At 41.6% G+C, this 19,871-nt stretch overlaps 3 protein-coding genes across 4 annotated transcripts in view; 1 reads left to right on the forward strand and 2 right to left on the reverse strand.

Annotated features, from left to right (window-relative positions):
- The window catches only part of LOC124045963 (CD63 antigen-like), a 22,281-nt gene extending 13,095 nt beyond the window's left edge, over positions 1-9,186 (forward strand). The window contains exons 3-8 of the mRNA XM_046365817.1: positions 4,500-4,688; positions 6,083-6,157; positions 6,313-6,411; positions 8,295-8,441; positions 8,567-8,650; positions 8,790-9,186. Coding sequence (XP_046221773.1) covers positions 4,500-4,688; positions 6,083-6,157; positions 6,313-6,411; positions 8,295-8,441; positions 8,567-8,650; positions 8,790-8,855 — 660 coding nt within the window. The 3' untranslated portion in view covers positions 8,856-9,186. The remainder of the gene's footprint in view (positions 1-4,499; positions 4,689-6,082; positions 6,158-6,312; positions 6,412-8,294; positions 8,442-8,566; positions 8,651-8,789) is intronic.
- Positions 9,046-16,098, reverse strand: LOC124045962 (LETM1 domain-containing protein 1-like). 2 transcript variants are annotated; one of them, XM_046365816.1, is made up of 9 exons: positions 15,722-16,098; positions 15,165-15,319; positions 14,746-14,861; positions 14,451-14,533; positions 14,003-14,189; positions 13,589-13,690; positions 11,942-12,094; positions 10,411-10,507; positions 9,046-10,229 (listed from the first exon to the last, which is right to left on the reverse strand). In XM_046365816.1, exons 1-9 carry the CDS (start codon positions 15,832-15,834, stop codon positions 10,213-10,215), a joined length of 1,023 nt encoding a protein of 340 aa, XP_046221772.1. In that variant the 5' UTR covers positions 15,835-16,098; the 3' UTR covers positions 9,046-10,212. The 2 variants fall into 2 exon arrangements, with proteins under 2 accessions (XP_046221772.1, XP_046221771.1); XM_046365815.1 differs by having other exon boundaries at positions 9,046-10,306.
- Positions 16,099-18,751: 2,653 nt separating this feature from the next.
- Positions 18,752-19,655, reverse strand: LOC124045130 (protein reprimo A-like). The gene has a single exon (XM_046364374.1). The coding sequence runs from the start codon at positions 19,310-19,312 to the stop codon at positions 18,986-18,988; it is 327 nt and encodes a 108-aa protein (XP_046220330.1). The 5' UTR covers positions 19,313-19,655; the 3' UTR covers positions 18,752-18,985.
- Between the last annotated feature and the right edge of the window lie 216 nt (positions 19,656-19,871).

The raw sequence follows: 19,871 nt of genomic DNA on the forward strand, positions 1-19,871 counted from the left end.
TGAGTGGCCACATTACCCGGGGGAGAAGTCCAAACTGTAGGCACCAGAGCTTGAGCCTCCCAGGCAGTAGGGTCTTGTTGATGTTCTCAAGACCGTCGGCGATGTCCTGCCTTACTTGCTGCACTTGATCTTTATCCCGGAGGCTTTCGTTGTACCATCTACCCAGGCTCTTGATGGGTTGCTCAGACACCGTTGGTATCGGGTCATCTCCAATGCAGAACCTCACATCTTTAAGCTGTCCCTTGACTATGGAGATGCTTCGAGATTTGCTTGGCTTGATTTTCATCCGTGCCCACTTGATGTTATCCTGCAGTTTTGCAAGTAGCCGCCTGGTGCATGCTGCAGTGGTGGTCAGTGTAGTCATGTCATCCATGTATGCTCGGATAGGTGGGAGACGGAGCCCTTCCTTAGTTCTCTCACCACCGACCACCCATCTCGATGCCCTGATGATGACTTCCATGGCCATAGTGAAGGCCAGAGGAGAAATTGTACAGCCTGCCATTATGCCTACTTCCAAGCGCTGCCATGTTGTTGTGAAGTCAGGTGTTGTGAAACACAATTGCAGGTCTTGGAAATAGGCCTTTACCAGTGTAGTGATGGGTTCTGGTACGTGGAAAATGTTGAAGGATTCCCAGAGGAGTTCATGGGGAACTGAGCCAAAGGCATTGGCCAAGTCGAGGAAGATGACATAGAGGTCTCTCTTGTCCTTCTTAGCTGTTTGGATCTGGTGCCAAATCATACTAGTATGTTCCAGGCAACCAGAGAAACCAGGAATGCCTGCTTTCTGTACAGATGTATCAATGTACTTGTTCCTTTCCAGATAAGTGGACAGCCTCTGTGCTATTATACTGAAAAAGATCTTCCCTTCGACGTTGAGAAGGGAGATTGGTCGGAATTGACTGATGTCTGTCGCATCCTTCTCTTTCGGGATTAGCACACCACCAGCCCTTCGCCATGCCTTTGGTATTATTTCCTTCTGCCACACTATCCTCATGAGCCTCCAAAGAAAGCGTAGAACATCCGGGGCGTTCTTGTAGAGCTTGTATGGTACTCCATTAGGCCCAGGAGCCGAGGCCGCTCTTGCTCTTCGGACAACGTTCTCTACTTCCCTCCATTTTGGAGGGTCAGTGTCCAGATTGAATTCTGGTGGTTGAATAGGTGGGATGTCATGTGGGATGATTATCTGCTCATGCCTTTTCATGTCCTGGTGGACCTTTTCCAGATGTTCTTCCAGTTCAGGCTTTGTAGTTTTTAGGATTCCGCACTTTTCCTTTGCGAAGAGATCTTTGACAAACTTAAAGGGGTTTTTATAGAACCGTGTTCTTGAGTGTTCCTTCTTCCTACGAAGTTTCCTTAAGTTTTCCGCTCTTCGCAAGGTTGCCAGCCGACATTTAATGTCTGCTTGGAGTAGCATGAGACCTTCTCTCTCTGCATCAGAGGCCTTCTTCCACTGCTTCCTCAGCTGCCTTCTCTCTCTGACAAGTATCTCGATCTCCTGCTGTCTCCTAGATTTGGCTGGTGCGGGAGGTGTCTTGCCACTTCTCCTTTCATTTACGCCAAAGCGCTCTTCTCCGTAGTGGTAGATAATGTCTCCCATCCTTTCAAGCTTTTTCTCTGCTTTTCCTACCTGTTGTTCCAAGATTTTTGTCAGGTCGTTGTTGATTGTTTCCCACTCTCTCTTTTCAACGGCTTTGGGCCACTTCACACTCGGTCTGTGCCCTTTGATCTTTTCCTCTTTTAGAGGTCTCTGTGGTTGGGTGAGTTCATCCACCGGCATTTCTGTGCTTGTGTTATCCTCCTCAGTTACAGGGGTGCTGATGCTCTGCGAACTTTGGTTTGCGTCCCGTCGCTGTGCTTCATTCGACTGATTTGACTGGCTGCTTCGTAAGAAGTACTGGTCAATGCGAGGTCCCTGTCTCTGCTTCTCTAACAAGCACCTTTTCCTCCCTTGATGGATCCTTAACCCCCTTGCCGATGTTACTCTCTCCCAACCACAGCTGCACACCTGAAGTGTGTGTCCTGCTGCTGTTATGGTTGTCTCATGTGCTGTGTTCCTACTCGTAGTCGTTTCCGTTCCTGGGTCCGTAACCGTGTGATCAGTCGTTGAGCCATCTTGCGCCCCAGCTCTCGCAGGCTCTAGGGGTATGTTCCTTTGTTGACTTTCAGTAGCACTTAGCGGGTGTCTCCAACATACTGAAACAGCGTCGGAGACTGCCAACATGGGTAGCTAACCCATGACAGCCCCAGTGGGGTCTATTCCCTCCGGTCAGCTGTCTCTCCAAGCTGTCACACAGACTTTCCTATGTTGTCAGCTGTCCTTTCACAGCAGTCACTGGACTGGTCCAGATAATCAGAATCATAAAACACGGGACGAGATGTTAAAAACTGTCCATTGTGCCAATAGATGGAATGCACTCGCATGAGATTTGCCGTGATGTTGACAGAGTGTCATGGGAGGTTTATTTCTTAGACTGGGGTAAGATGTCAATTTTATTGATTGGAGTCCACATGTGGTAAATTAAATTGACTGGACATAATTTGGAAAGGCACACACGCCTGTCTATATAAGGTCCCACAGTTGACTGCAATTCAGAGCAAAAACCAAGACATGAGGTTGAACGAGTTGTCTGTAGCGCTCTGAGACAGGATTGTGTCGAGGTACAGATCTGGGGAAGGATACCAAAACATGTCTGCAGCATTGAAGGTCCCCAAGGACACACTGGCCTTGTCATTATGGGGTATTGTGTGTAGAATGAGGAACAAAAACAATTTTTAATCCATTTTAGAATAAGGCTGTAGCGTAAGTCGAGGTTTGAATACTTTCCGAATGCACTGTATATATAAATATTCCAGACTGACATTGCTCTTCCTAATCTTCCTCTTAATTACATTTATTTAACTTTGTAGATGTTTGTGTATTTTCTTATCGTTAGATATTACTGCACTGTTGGAGCTAGAAACATAAGCATTTCGATACACATATTTAGCAGATGTTATATTATGGTTGTATGTGACCAATACGATTTGATTTCTTATTCTTCTCAGGTGTTTAATGGCACACACACTACATTTATTTTTACATGATAATCTTAATGAGTATTTGTATTGAGATGTAAGACTACAATTAGTGTCATGGCCTCTTTCTTCTGCATGTTATCATTTTCATCCCTCTGTGTACCTACCTGTCTCCACTATATAGAAACCAGGAATTGACCAATCCTATTCCTAACCCATGCCAAATATTTACATTGGTATTACCTGTGATGAAAGGACCTGAGTTTGGACCGGATGCACCTGATACAAAAATAATTTTTTTTTTTTTTAAAACTGGGGCAATGACTTATCACACCGGTCAGGTGATATTCCACAGAACTGACCTGCCATTGTGGGATTAGGTTTTGCTGGGTTTTTCCTCCTGTTAATATTAGGCTATATTGTCTAGGTGTTTTATCTTGATACATGACCGAAAGTCAGATCGGTTGTGGTTCAACCAGTTTTGCGAGTTCTCCGAGCTGTTGTTCCTGGAGCTACTGCACATTTATTTCCAGGACTTTTTTTGAAAGGGGGAAATAGGAAGTCTTCATAAAATCTGAGTCAAAACACTTTATGAAACAGAAAGTGATGATATATCAAACATGCTATATAACCCACATTTGACCTGGTGCCTAAACCAATCTAAACTATGGCTCAAATTAGGATATGGTACATGATTTGTTTGTTACTTCCTTAATTTCATCATACCTAGTAACTAGTATCCTGGATAACTAGTAGCCTGTCTTGTCATCTCTGATTGTGAGCAACACACCAGTGAGATTGGGCCTATATCCTAATGCATAAATTCTCCATGTAGTACAGCCTTGCTGTAATCAGTCCAGCACCTGTCACCCAATGCATACAGAGGTGTGTTTGTGTGACAATCCTGTTTATTCAACCTACTCCGGTTGTTTGTTTATTTAAATGACCAGGGCTGGACGCCATTAGCAAATAACCATGGTAGTAACTGTCATTTTAGAATGAGTGTCTTCACACACAAAAAAATCAGTAAATTACTTATTCGCATTAGGGCCCTTGATCATTCCTGTATTAGTTCATTTAAATAACTTAAACACTGGTGAAAGGCCGGAGCTGATGTACACTTGTCTGACATTTACATATTTCTGTACAGCACTTTGTGACATCAGCTGATTTAAGAAGGGCTTTATAAACACATTTGATTGCAATTTGACATACACTTAAGCACTTTCTTGCCATTTATAAGTATGACCTCATACAATACCAATGTATCATTCAGTTGTACAGACTTCAAACTTGGCTGTACATGTTCGGGGTTTAGGCTAAGTACGATCCCGTTCACATGACATATTTCAAAGTGTTTGTACAACACAACAGATATTCAATGATTGTAGAAGCCCATGCATGCATGATGTAAAATTATTTGTGTATATTTATGTGACCTCTAATCATTTAACTCTTCTATCTCTCCATTTATTTCTCTCTAGCTGTGTGGTCTGGCTCTGGTAGTGCTGGGAGTTTTGGTTCAGGTGGCTCTCCACAGCACAGTAGTGATCAATAATGTCTCAGCCTCATCAGCCCCCTTGGTCCTCATCGTGGTGGGGGTCATTGTCTTCTTCATCGCCTTCTTTGGCTGCTGTGGTGCCTGGAAGGAGAGCTACTGCATGGTCACCATGGTATGTACACATATAACATGACATTTATGAAGGAGAGCTATTGCATGGCCACCATGGCATATTTACATATGACAACCTGTATTAGGGGAGGGGGCTGCTGCATGGTGGTCACCCTGGTATTCCAAACAAAACATAATGTATCCAAACCATTAACTGCATGCATGTTTGATCTTGTTGAAAAGCAGTCTGAACCAACATTTGACAACGCTCTTTTACATCTAGGCAACTTTTTTCTGTAGTGAATGCAGTGTTTGGATGTAACAGACAGACATAACAGATTTTGTTACTTGAATTAGAGACGGATTTTACATTAGCTCAATCTAAATCCTTATTAATGTTCAGTACATCGGCTTATCAATTTATCAATGTGTTAAGTCCTTCAATCATAAAAAAAGTGCATATATATGTATATATATATAATGTTTGTGTGGAAACATCTAGGAGCAACAACGGCTCAGCCGCGAAGTGGTAGGCCACACAAGTTCACAAAAGGGGGCTGCAGAGTGCTGAAGCACATAGCGTGTAAAAATTGTCTGTCCTTGGTTGCTACACTCAAGACAGTGTTCCAACTGGAAGCAACGTCAGCACTAACTGTTCGTCAGGAGCTTCATGAAATGGGTTTCCATGGCTGAGCAGCCACACAAGCTTAAGATCACCATGCGCAATGCTAAGCGTCTGCTGGAGTGGTGTAAAGCTTGCCGCCATTGGACACTGGCACAGTGGAAACGTGGTCTCTGGAGGGATGAATCACACTTCACCATCTGGCAGTCCGACGGACTAATCTGGGTTATGGTAGATGCCAGGAGAAGGCTACCTGACCAAATGAATAGTGCCAACTGTAATTTTGGTGTAGGGATAATAGTCTGAGGCTGTTTTTTAATAGTTTGGGCTAAACCCCTTAGTTCCAGTGAAGGGAAATCATAACACTACAGCATACAATGACATTCTATACAATTCTGTGCTTCCAACTTTGTGGCAACAGTTTGGGGAAGTCCCTTTCCTGTTTCAGCATGACAATGCCCCCATGCACAAAGCGATGTCCATACAGAAATGATTTGTCGAGATCGGTGTTGAAAAACTTGACCTCAACCCCACTGATCACCCAGGGGATAATTTGGAACGCTGACTGTCAGCCAGGCCTTATCCGTGCCCGACTTCACAATTGCTCGTGGCTGAATGGAAGCAGCAAATCCCTGCAGCAAATGTTCCAACATCTAGTGGAAAGCCTTCCCAGAAGAGTGAAGGCTGTTAAGGAAGAAAAGGGGGGACCAACTCTATATTAATGCCCATGATTTTGTAATGAGAGATTTGACGAGCAGGTGTCCACGTACATTTGGTCACGTAGTGTATCTATCTGAACTCTGCGCTCATTTTTAAATTTATTTTCTCCTAAGTTTTCTATCCTTCTGGGTCTGATCATTATCACTGAGATTGGTGCTGCCATCGCTGGATATGTCTTCAGAGGCAAAGTGAGTATACTCAGGCAGGTATACTCAGGTATTCCAGGCAGCTTTTTTACACATCTGTGTCTATACAGTAACTGTACAGTCTACAGACTTGTATATATAGTATCAACATAGTTAAAAGATGGAATTACTAAATTATGTTTATGTCCTCTACTTAGCTGACAGTCATTGTCCATGATGGTCTCAATGACATGGTCATCAAGTACAGCAATGGCACCGCTGAATTCAAGAAGGCCCTGGACAACCTGCAAGTTGACGTTAGTATCAACCATTACATGTGACCGAAGAAACAACTGACATTTTATATTTTTAGGTGTAGTAATGTGCGACACCACTTACAGTGCCTTCAGAAAGTATTCATACCCCTTGATTTATTCCACATTTTGTTACAGCCTGACTTCAAAATGCTCACCCATCTACGCACAATAACCCATAATGACAAAGTGAAAACATGTCTTAAGGAATTTCAGTAAATGTATTGAAAAAATAAATGGAGAAATCTCATTTTTAAATTAGTATTCACACGAATACTTTGTTGAAAAATCTTTGGCATTGATTACAGCTGTCTTCCTGGGTAAGTCTCTTAAGAGCTTTCCACACCTGGATTGTGCAACATTTGCCCATTTTTAATTGTTTAAAAAACAAATCTTCAAGCCCTGTCAAATCAGTTGTTGTCCATTGATAGACAACCATATTCCAGTCTTGCCATAGGTTTTCTAGTTGATTTAAGTCTAAATTCTAACTCGGCCACTCAGGAACATTCACTGTGTTCTTGGTAAGCAACAGAAGTGTAGATTTGGCCTTGTTTTATGGCTGAAAGGTGAATTAATCTCCTAGTGACTGGTGGTGTTGACTGAACCAGGTTTTCCTCTAGGTTTTTGCCTGCGCTTAGCTCCATTCTATTTCTTTTTTATCCTGAAACTTCCCAGTCCTTAACAATTACAAGAATACCCATAACATGATGCAGCCACCACTATGCTTGTAAGTATGGAGAGTGGTAGTACTCGGTAATATATTGGATTTGCCCCAAACATAACGTTGTATTCAGGACAAAAAGTGAATTGCTTTGACACATTTTTTTGCAGTATTATTTTAGTGCCGTGTTGCAAACAGTATGCATGTTTTGGAATACTTGTATTCTGTACAGGCTTCCTTTTTTACTCTGTCTCAATTAAGTTACTATTGCGGAGTAACTACAATGTTGTTGTTCCATCCTATTTCCTCCTATCACAGCCATTAAACTCTAACTGTTTTAAAGTCACCATTGGCCTCATGGTGAAATCCCTGAGCGGTTTCCTTCCTCTCCAGCAACTGAGTTAGAAAGGCTGCCTGTATCATTGTACTAACTGGGTACACCATCCAAAGTGTAATACTTCACCATGCTCAAAGGGATATTATATGTCGGCTTTCTTTTCATCTACCAATAGGTGCCCTTTTGTGAGGCATTGATACACTTATTGTCTTTGTGGTTGAAATTCACTGCTCGACTAAGACCTTACAGATAACTGTATGTGTGGGGTACAGAGATGAGGGGGTCATTCAAAAATCATGTTGAACACTAATATTGCACACACCATGCAACTTATGACTTGTTAAGCATGTTTTTAGTCCTGAACTTAATTAGGCTTGCCATAACAAAGGTTGAATACTTATTGTCTCAAGACATTCAATCTTTTCTTATTATTATTTTTAAACATTGAAAAACCATAATTCCACATTTTGGTGTGTAGGCCAGTGACGAGTCTCTAATACATTTTAAATTCAGGCTGTAACATAACAAAATGTGGAAGAAGTCAAGGGGTGTGAACTTTCTGACGGCACTGTATTGACTCAGCAAATGTCAAGACATTTGTCATAATGTTAAGATGTATTGTGTATGTATTTTGGACTTTATTTGATTAATTTGGCACCTCTCCATGTAACATTACGCTACCCTTTTTAGTGTGAGTCTCCTATGCCATGTTTATCTTGTCTTGTCTTCTGTTGACATTATTAAGCAATATCCTGCCCTGCTTCCGGTCTGTGTTTCCCCCCCATCTAACCAACAACCTTACTACCTCATTTTGCTGTTGTCTCTTCCTCCATCTGTCTACCCGTGTCATGCTCAAACTTATTCTCGCCATGCTTGCTGTTCTTCCAGCTGAAATGTTGTGGCGTGACCAACGCCACTGACTGGAAAGGCAAGTTCGGGCCTGTGAAAGACTCTGTTCCAGACTCCTGTTGCATCAATGTCACCGCTGGCTGTGGTCAGGGGGCCATGGGGGATGCACTCAAGATACACCAGACGGTAAGGTCCAACCCAGTGGTAGATTTATGAAACTGTGAAATAAAATACCAATTCATCCAAGCAAAAATGCCTCCAGAACAGTGTATGGGTCGGGAATGACGTTTCTGTCTTGGATTGCTTTGTAGGGGTGTGAAACTGTTGTAGAGAAGCTGTTGAAGAAGAATATCATGTGGGTCATTGTAGCAGCACTGGTGATCGCTTTCCTGCAGGTAGGAGCAAACACACACAACCAAGTATATACATTTGCACATACAAATCCTGGGCTTGGAAGAATCGCTGGTTGTAGATGCTAGTTCAACACGCACACAATTTTGCATGTTTTCTAACTGTGTTTTTGTGTGTTTTCAGATCATGGGCATCATATTCGCCTGCATGTTGATGGGGGGCATTCGCAGTGGCTATGAAGTCATGTGATCAGTTGGCCAATAGCAGAGGGGAGTGGCTGACAGTCAGTTGCACTGTCAGGTCATGTTATGGCCAAACATTTTGTAATTGAGTTCAATAACCTTTTTAAATGTACTTATTCAAGATGTTTAATGCGTGCCTTTGCACTGATGCCGAATATGACTCCTGCCAAGAATATCAATGTTTAGTTATTTTTTAGAAAAGTATATTTTTATTTAAATAGGGCAGCATTCTCAAATTGCCATTTGCACTTGTTTTTGAAAGTGAAATGTTAACTTTTGATCTTATGAACATATTCTACTCTAGAATATATTTTCAATAAAAGCTATTTAATCTGTCATTCGTGGTTCCCCAATTTAAGAATTTTTATTACAGGTTTCAGTCAATACCTTTTCAATGTAGTGTTGATTGATGCCTTCTGTCCTAGTGGAACATCTGCTGTGGTGTCTCACTAAGCAGAACAGTTGACTGAATCTATGGACAAGGCTGATGTAAATAATTGGTGACAATGCGCAGATTTAACTAGTTTCTTCTTACTGTAAATGGCATTTCTCTACATTAACAAGCATTTCAGAGTACATTTTATTTGACACCAATCACCTTAATACACCAGAAATGATTTCAAGACAATTGAAAGGGGTTAAACAAGTAGAGTAAGAACATTAGTTGGCATATTTAGTATGACAATCTTATGGCCACTTCAAAACCACGGACTATCGATCCCATTTAAGGCAACAAGGCATTTCCAGGTTTAAAAAACAGCACTGGTAAAAACAGCATAGTGGGTTCAATCCCCAGGACCGCATGACTAAATCACCTGCTGAATGGCATTCCCCCGTGTCTTGAGATTCAGTATCGCCTTACTGCATGTAACATTCCATCTACTCGATTCAAAGTTGCTCCCCCCCCAGTAAAACGACACCATATGCTATGTAGGTGTGGGTTGGAATGTCTGCAGACAATTATTTTTCCAAATGTAACCTGTATTAATATGGTTAGCTGAACATTGACCCCCCCCAGCTATGCTCCACATCTTATGTGAAATCATCAGCTTCACAAGTAAACAAAACGACATTCAAGGCTGAGTACTGCACTTGAGCAGAGATTGCGAGTAAGCGTTTCCCTGTACCATTTACACCTGGTGTATCTCGTGACAACATTGACCAGTTCAAGATATTGCAACAGTTGCTATGTAATCACATTTTCTTCACCACAAATCTACTGCATTAAGTAACTTTGTCCTTCTAAAAGTGAGTTTGTAAAGCTTGGCATTTCTTCCGTTTGTAGATTGCAGATATTGGCACCCTATGGAAAAGTTACCCTGCTCAGCATGTTGAGAGATGGCTGAATTAATGGAAGTGGCCGATCACTCCTTGTTCCTTCCTGTCAATGGTGAGAAGGCTTTGGGTAGTTGGCAGAGAGCAAGACCATACTGTGCACAAGCAGAGACACCTCTGACTCTGGGACAGAGGGACAGAGAGAGTCATGAGGACAAACATCACCTTCTCCCACAAATATTTTAATTGAACAGACCACGCTATCAGGAGAGGGAAACATTAGATACCTTTCAGGTGAGAGGAGAACTGGAGCCACTGTGAAAGCCATTCCTGACACTGGTTGATGCTGAGACTGCCAGAATCAAGCCCCCTGACATAGCAGGCCTGATGAGACCAGGGTCAAGTTATCAATATGACTAGTATGTGTTCCATTTGTACATGTGGGTTTTTGCTGACATGATTCCGATTACATAGACAGTGGGTATAGAAAGTCAGAATGTTTGCCTTACAGCCTGAAAGACACTACAGTTATTTACACACAGTAACTACCTATATCCAATTGGGAGGAAAAACAAACTCTATTAAACTAAAATACCCTTATTTGAATAAGTGAACACTTGGTGGAACCACCTTTTGCTTGAATTACAGCCATGAGTCGCTTTGAATACGTCTAACTTTGCACACGTAGACTGATATTTGCACATTCTTCCTTGCAGAATTGCTCAAGCTCAGTCAAATTGCATGGTGACTGCACTCAAGTCATTCCACAGATTCGATTGGGATTAGGTTGGCGCTCTGACTAGGCCACTCAAGGACATTCACCTTCTTGTCCTTCAGCCACTGTATGGTTGCTTTGGGTTGTCATGGTTTCAACATCTTCCCATTTTCAAATTCCTGGCAGATGTCTGTTCTCAAATCTTTGGTATATTTCACTGTTCATTTCCCTTTCTATCATGACAAGTGCTCCAGTCCCTGTTGATGAGACACCCCCACAACAGGATGCTGCCACTGTCGTGCTTCACTGTAGGCATGGTGGACTTTGGGTTTTCGCCAGACATTTTGTTTTGCGTTCAGGCCATAAAGTTCCATTTTGGTGTCATCTGGCCAAAGCACCTTTTTCTACTTGGCCTCAATCTACAATGTGCTTTTTGGCAAAGCTCAAAAGAGACTTGATGTGGATTTTTTTGAGGAGCTGTATTTTTCTTGCCCCCCCATAGAGGCCAGATTTGTGGAGCGCTTGTGATAGTGGTCACATGCACACACAAGTCACCATTGGTTTCTTGGTAGCCTCTGATCAGTCTCCTTGCCAGGTCATCCAGTTTGGAGGGACAGCCTGATTATGCTGGGTCTGGGTAGTACTATACGCCTTCCACTTAATAATGGTCGAAACTGTGCTCCGAGGGATAGACAAAGCCTTTGAAATCCTTTTACATCCATCCTCTGACTTGTGCATTTCCACCCATTGTGGATTCTTTGCTTTGAAATGCACTACTAAGCAGTGGAGTCCAATGAACAACTGCTTTTATTCTGAACTAATCAAAGTCACTATAATTGATCACAGATGGAAGCCAATCAGCTTTATTTGTGATCTGGAAGGTTGGTTATAATTCAAAGTTTGCAATTGCAATTCTAGGGGGGTGTGACTTATCCAAGTAGGGTATTTTACTGTTAATGCATTTTGAGTTAAAATAAATACTTGGATATTGTGGGTAAATAAAGCTGGAAAAAAATCACGTTTTCATTTCAGGCTGTAAGGGAACAAGGTGAGCATTTTTGAAAGGGGGTGGTGACTTGCTATACCCAGTGATGTGCACTGACCTGTCTCAGCTCAGAGTCATCCAACTGGTGCAGGCCATGTCTGCTGAGAGCACGGTCCAGCTGTAACAGCTCTATGGCGTGGCTGTTCAGTCGAGTGCCAATCATGGGAGTTGGGAGGCGGGGAGTCAGGAAGAACAGGGGACAGAGTTGCCTCTGGAGAGAGAGGGACTTAAATTGATGTAATATTTTGTCTGATATACAGTACCAGTTCGTTTGGACACCTCAATCAAGGGTTTCTTTATTTTTACTATTTTCTACATTGTAGAATAGTGAAGATGTCAAAACTAAGAAATAACACATGGAATCATGTAAGCAAAAAAGTTGCATCAAAATATTTTATTCTTCAAAGCAGCCACCCTTTGCCTTGACGACAGCTTTGTACACTTGGCATTCTTTCAAACAGCTTCATAAGGTAGTCACCTGGAGTGCATTTCGATTAACAGGTGTGCCTTGTTGAAAGTGAATGTGGAATTTCTTTATGCGTTTGAGTTGTTTTGACAAGGTAGGGCTGGTATACAAAAAATAGACCTATTTGGAAAAATACCAAATCCATATTATGGCAAGAACAGCTCAAATAAGCAAAGAGAAACGACAGTCCATCACTAAGACAAAGGTCAATCAATACAGAACATTTTAAATCACAAACACCAGTAAGCGCTATGATGAAACTGGCTCTAATGAGGAGAGCCTTAGGAAAGGAAGACCCAGAGTAACCTCTGCGGCAGAGGATAAGTTCATTAGAGTTACCAACCTCAGAAATTGCAGCCCAAATAAATGCTTCACTGAGCTCAAGTAAGACACGTCTCAACATCAACTGTTCAGAGGAGACTACGTGAATCAGGCTTTCATGGTCAAATTGCTCCAAAGGACACCAATAAGAAGACTTGCTTGGGCCAAGAAACATGAGCAATGAACATTAGACCAGTGGAAATACGAGTCCAAATTTTAGATTTCTGGTTCCAACTGCCATGTCTTTGTGTGGTTCCCACCGTGAAGCATGGAGGAGGAGGTGTAATGGTGCTTTGCTGGTGACACTCGTTTATTTAGAATTCAAGACACACTTAACCAGCATGGCTACCACAGCATTCTGCAGCGATACACCATCCCATCTGGTTTGGGCTTAGTGGGACTATCATATGTTTTTCAACAGGACAAAGATAACACACCTCCGGGCTACTTGACCAAGAAAGAGTGATGGAGTGCTGAATCAGATGACCTGGCCTACACAAATCACCTGACCTCAACCCAATTGAGATGGTTTGGGAAGAATTGGACCGCAGAGAAGGAAAAGCAGCCAACAACTGCTCAGCATATATGGGAACTCCTTCAAGAATTCCAGGTGAAACTTGTTGAGAATGCCAAGAGTGTGCAAAGCTGTCAAGGAAAAGAGTAGCTACTTTGAAGAATCTAAAATATATTTTAGATTCTTCAAACACTTTTGGTTACTACATTCTTCCATTTGTGTTATTTCATAGTTTTGATGTCTTCACTATTATTCTACAATGTATAAAACAGTAAAACAGTAAAAATAAAGAAATCCTTGAATGAGTAGGTGTCCAAACATTTGACTGGTACTGTACATGCAGTAAACCCATGGACTCATGTTTTATGGAATTTCTGAATAAAAGACTACAAGAAAAAACTGACCATCTGATTTGCGTTTATTCTCTTGATACTCAGGGGAGCTCCAGAAAACAAGCCTTGAATCGCCTGGATGTCAGATATGTTAGGGTGTACCCCACTTTGCACCTAAAAAACACATGGACTGGTAAGACTTATTTTACTGCTGCTCTTTAATCATGTTACTTTCATTTCTTATATATTCTTTAGGTATTAAAAAAAGCATTGTTGGTTAGGGCTTGTAAGTACGGGTTTCACTGTAAGGTATTCGGCGCATGTGACAAATACATTTTTATTTGACATCAGTATCTAGAGGCATTTATTAGCTGCATTACAGTTATGGGAAAACATCCATGTTTGCCCAACAACATGCTGGGCAATGGACACATTTGAACATTTGACATATGCAAGGGAGGGGTTAAGTGTTTCTGTATCACCCGCCTTGTTGCAGAGGTCTAGTAGGCTGATCTTTAGGCGGCCATCTTTGACAAGTGAACCTGCACTCTCAAGCCCCTTCAGCACAGCCCAGTGGTGCTGGGCCCTGTGGGAATGGTTCACTCCCTGGAACTCAGTCTGCTGCTGGGGAGTCCAGAAGTGGCGGATCAGGAGCTGGCGGGGGAAAAGGTACCTGGTAGTGAAAAAGAGAGGAGGGAAGCAGAGGGAGGAGCAGATGGAGGAATATGTAAGGCAGGGAGATGAAGGGAAGACAGGACACGAGGGGGGGTTAATACATTGTAGGGGGGGGCACAATGTATTATCGTTGGGGGCATCCTGTATGTTTACAATGATTAATCAGCCTTTTAACTCCCATTGACTTGAGAATTAGGCTATTTCCTAACTAAATATGAATCAAAAGAGGATGTTGAGGAGATGACTGAAATTAACTCACATTAGGACAAAAACCAGGTAGTTGGCAAATGGAGGAATAGAAATTAACAGCAGTGGAATGGCTCTGATCATGTCTTTGCGAAACTGAAAGACAAAGAAAGGAAGTGTTACCATTTACTATAACCCATGCTAAGGAGAACTTTTCAGACTTAGGACTAATTTTACTATGTCTGCATGTCTATGTATTGCAGATCAAAGTGTTACAGTTCAAAGCCTTTAATGCAGATTAAAGACTGCTAACCACAAGATCAAGAACTTTCCTTGTTATTCAAGTGTATGCCCTAGGCTCGACCGACCTGCCTGAGTTTCTCCATATCACGATAGGGCAAGTCCTGGACTTCAACACTGTTGGTGAGCATCCCTGTTCTTATCACCGTCACCTCTTTGGCATCTTGGAAAAGGAGTTGAATACCTGAAAAAAATGTAATACAAAATATGGCTAATTTTCAGTGTACTGGCAGCACAGAAGCCTGCCTATGTGATGCACGGAATTGTAACATATTGAGCTAGGCCACGTGTGTGTTCTTTTGCCTTCAAATGTGAGATCTTATTGGTTTAATGTATCTAGATAATTTTGCTAAGGTAATGTAGATCTGTAAATAGAGACAAATAAAGAGATGCATGATGCCAAACAAAGGATTAACTAAGAAGGCTTGATGACCAATCAATATCACTTATAAAGTTTAACCTAGTTCTATGGCAAGTAGTGTCTTACCTTTCGTAAAAGTGTGATAGAGAACATAAAAGCGAGGGAAATATCTTTGGAGGAAGAGTTCATATTTGGCATTGGCCCCTTGCAGCCTTGACACAATTTGCATCCCGATCCCTAGCCTGGATTTGGGGGATGAGTAGTGTCTGTACAGGGGCAGTCTGTAAAGGACACAAAACGCTTGTAATGAAACAAGAGCGGCTCATACGTTCAAGCACTTAAAGAGTTTGACTTGTCGTTAAAAAGTAGTACTGTTTGTATGACAACTCAGAGAGTATCCAAATAAGATTTGTATTTATTTAACAGAACTTTAATATTACAAGCTGGTTCAGATCCATTTGTGCCGACTTATGTCCAACAACTCTCGTAATTGTTGTCATGCCAAAAATGTAAAGTTAGAATTCAAAATGTTGTATAACTGGCCTTTATCTGACAGTGAACAGTGGTTGGGTGTTGCCCGCCCAGACCGAACAGTCAATGAGTTTACTCCAGGAAGTGCCACATAACAGCGGCTCGACAACATCACGATACAAGTATATAACGTCTTGCATGGGTTTTCATACCTTGCTCCAGAGGTGGCCGTGAAAGAGGAGTGTATAACTGTAACCCCATTAGTTCTGATTCCGTACAAATCCACAGAGAAACGGCGGCACACCGCCGCACAGAACAGCGCCATTTTTAGAAGGGCAGATTGACAGCTTCTGTCTGCGTGGTTGGCTGTATGATTACCGTAATGTACCCAATATTTACCGTGCCGCAGTCTTGCAACATTTTGTGATGTTGCTAAATTCTAGAATGATGACTAACACTACACTGAACAAAAATATGAATGCAACATGTAAAGTGTTGGTTCCATGTTTTATGAGCTGATATAAAAGATCTCAGAAATGTTCCATACCCACAAAAATGTCTCTCAAATGTCGTGCACAAATTTCTTTACATCCATGTTAGTGAGCATTTCTCCTTTGCCAAGATAATCCATCCACTTGACATGTGTGGCATATCAAGAAGCTGATTAAACAGCATAATCATTACACAGGTGGACCTTGTGCTGGGGACAATAAAAGGCCACTCATTTCGCAGTAGGTCAAACCTGCATCACAACCACAGACTACATCTAACCACACCAGCCCAGGACGTCCATATCTGGCTTATTAACCTGCGGGGAACATTAGGAATACCTTCCTAATATCGAGTTGCACCCCCCCCTCCCCTCCCCTCCCCTCCTCTCTCCCAGGACTGACAAAAAAGGCAGAATGAATTACATAAATAGAAGTTAAGAGGCACTCTGGCAGTTCTTATGTTTTATATAGATGCATGCTATATTATTCTCCTGAGTGGCGAAGCAGTCTAAGACACTGCACCTCAGTGCAAGAGGCATCACTACAGTCCCTGGTTTGAATCCAGGCTGTATCACATCCGGCTATGATTGGGAGTCCCATAGGGCGGCAATTGGCCCAGCATCGTCCAGGCTATGCCAGGGTAGGCTGTCATTGTAAATAAGAATTTGTTCTTAACTGACTTGCCTAGTTAAATAAAGATTAAATATAATGTTACTTCAATTTGACTTATTGACTATGCACATTTGAGAAAATAAATCACATTCACTATTTTGTTTGACTATAAATCCATGTTTGTAACCTAACCTTTGACATGGTGATTAGTGTTTGTGTGTTCCCCTTTTGTAATATGATTTTTGCGGAAGTGTTTCCCTATACAAACTCTGCATGTAGGCTGTTAATGTATGTTCCTGACGCCCTCCTGCAGAGAGATTAAGATATTCCAATGTATTGCACATAATTAGTTCTCTTCAAGATGCTCATTACGCGGACTGTGTAAAGTTGATTTAGCCTCAATGGATCTTGCTTTGATCTTTCAGTGATTTCATTTTATATAATTAGATTTTGGCCTGTAAAAATGTTTCATAATGTGAGGTGGAGTAATGTTCTGTCCCCATGAGTGTTTACATGTCTACTAATTTGCATGTTGTGCTACAGAGAACTGAAGGAGTGAAATGGAAGGGGACATTTGAGCAAATTGGATTTAAGTTGGACTGGATGTACTGTTCATAAAGACTAGCTACTGCAAGCGTCATCACTGTCAATGTTCATTAAATTTGTATCAGAGCCACAGGCCTGCCCTAACCAGATGCATCTCAGCTGGCTCACGTAATCCACTGTGGCAGTTGAGCACACCAGCTCTGAGCAAAGTGGGTTGTCTGGTAAGAGGGACTGCGATGACAGCTTTTGTCTGCCCCCCTATATTCTTGAAGTTATTTGCCTTTGGTGGAAAATGCATCTACATTTTATTTTTCTCTATCATGGGTAGAAAAATTCCGTTAACATGGTTAAGTCTTGCGCTTGTTGTGGCTGCTTCCTGAAAATATGATTAAAAAGGTGCAATGCTGGTAATGTTTTCATATTTGCATTTTACAGCAAAGCTGTAGCTGTGTGTACAGCTAAACCACAGGTATCAACTCTCAAAGGAAGTGACTAGGAGTTATGCACTGTGTACACACATCTTAGTATGGTCTTTATGTTTCTGTCATAAGTGTCCAAGTGGATATTGTTTCTTGCTGTCAATCACCTTTTAGTTGTCTGAACAAGGAGCAAAATTGAAACAGATGGGGGGTGGGGGGGACTCCCTTGTCGCTTCCTATTCATAACACATGACTGGAGTGCCGGGCCGTACTGCCCTTGTCGAGATGGGAAGGTATTGCAGCTGTTTTCACTGATGATGATGATGATGATGATGATGATGATGATGATGATGACGATGCTGATGAGCTCAAGGTTAAAGCTCTAGGACTCCTACTGTTCTACTTGAAATATGGGGGGACGAGTTCCTTTGGCAGTCTGATCCTAAAGACACGATCATAATAGCGATCGGTCAGAGCAACTAAATACGCATGATCAAAAAACCAAAGATGAATGGTCTGACATACCCTTGGCATGTAGCAGTGCATTAGGCAGGAAATAATTATCGCATTGTGCTATCTTCGTTAAAAATCATCAATAGACTGTAAATGACTGTTGGTTATCTACTGAAGATTAATGTATAGATCCCTTCCATAATCAGAGGTTGCATGGGTGCATTGCTGTGGCTTAGTACACCTCTCACTCCCTTTGAATTTTACTCTATTGGTTTGTGAGTGGAAAAACTGTATGCGATGCATAAAAGCCTCGAGTACAACCATATATTGCATAGCTCCAAAACAAGATGGATTAACCAGGTTGTGGTTGATCGTGATCTCCTAAACCAAAATACTCTCTAGTAAAACATGATGCTTGTAATACATGACTGCTGAAAGCTATAGTGCTAAAAAGTCTGTAGTAAGATTTGAGAGCTATAGGATGCGGAGGAGGCAGGTGGATTTGATATAGTATGGCATTCGAATCCCTTATTTGGGTTATGGTTTTTACAATAGCTTCCATTACATGTGTTTGCCACCCGCTTTGGTCAACCTCCTGATTAGTGGTGGCCTTCAGCAGCACGTTTATTGCCTTACCTTTGACATGAGCTATTTGCATTCAACTGCATAATGTAATTTGTTTTTAAACTCGCACAAAAGAAGCCAAAGAAGTTTACTGATATCCCACACATAGATGTTTATTGGTATTCCTACAAGGATAGAAAACATTCTATAGGGTAGGTATAGGCTGTAAAAAAAAAGAAAACAAGCCCGATTTTGACAATTGAACTTTTAAAGTGTTCAGTGAACAGTGAATAATAAGAACAGTGAATAATAATATTCAAGGAACATACTGGAAACTTTATGATTTGAAAATAAAATAAAGATGTTTAATTAAACAAGTAGGCCTGCAATCCTATGAGGCAACCATGATCATATCATTGTCCGTAGACGGTCTCCGGTCTTCTACGAAAATACTAATCATACTTTCTGTTTTAATTAGAAGATTGCAACCAAGGAAAAATATGCCAAAAATCACAGTGAGTGACAATACGCACAGGACCGCGATCTGCACCACACGCATTGTGAAGAGGTCATGTTCCTCTGGATGAGACGCACCGAATACATTCTCGGTGATAACTGCTGCTGCTGCTGAAACGTTGCAGCATACACGCACAGTGTCAAATCCAGAGTGCTCTTCTTCGGACACTGTTTTATTCAGTATTTTCCCGGCGACATCCATGTTGTTGAAATAGTTTTTTCCTGAAATAAGTTGGCTGCTTTCTTTTTTCTTCAATTAAATCGGACTTATCCAACTCTATGCAGTTATTCAATCGTCTTCTGTAGGCTAGAAGCGAAGAATGTCAAATGTTTCATGATTCTCAGAAAATTGATTCTTGGGTGAAATGATTCTCAAATTCCTAGTGAAATAGGCTACTCCGCGAACTATGATATTTCAAGAACACTTAAATAAAGCATGACACGAGGGTCAGATGAAGGTTCATAGAAGGTTCAGCATTTATTGAATAAAAACGAGACCGCAAAGACTTATATTCTTTTTAGTGTAACGACACACTGCTCTCTGAAGGTTCTTTGCCAAGCTATGTTTCTGACACGAGGTTTTTAAAGTAGGCGTGCGTGTGTGTATGTGTGTTCGCGCGCGCTTCTCGACATTCTTGGGATGCCTTTGCATCACTCGCCATGTCCACCTGATGGCAGTGTTAATGAATTTGAAGCTGAGTATTCTATTTTCTTGACTTTGTATGTACGCAAGCAAACAAAAAACAGAATAACATTTTGAA

The sequence above is a fragment of the Oncorhynchus gorbuscha genome, linkage group LG10 (assembly GCF_021184085.1).
Source record: "Oncorhynchus gorbuscha isolate QuinsamMale2020 ecotype Even-year linkage group LG10, OgorEven_v1.0, whole genome shotgun sequence".
NCBI lineage: Eukaryota > Metazoa > Chordata > Actinopteri > Salmoniformes > Salmonidae > Oncorhynchus > Oncorhynchus gorbuscha.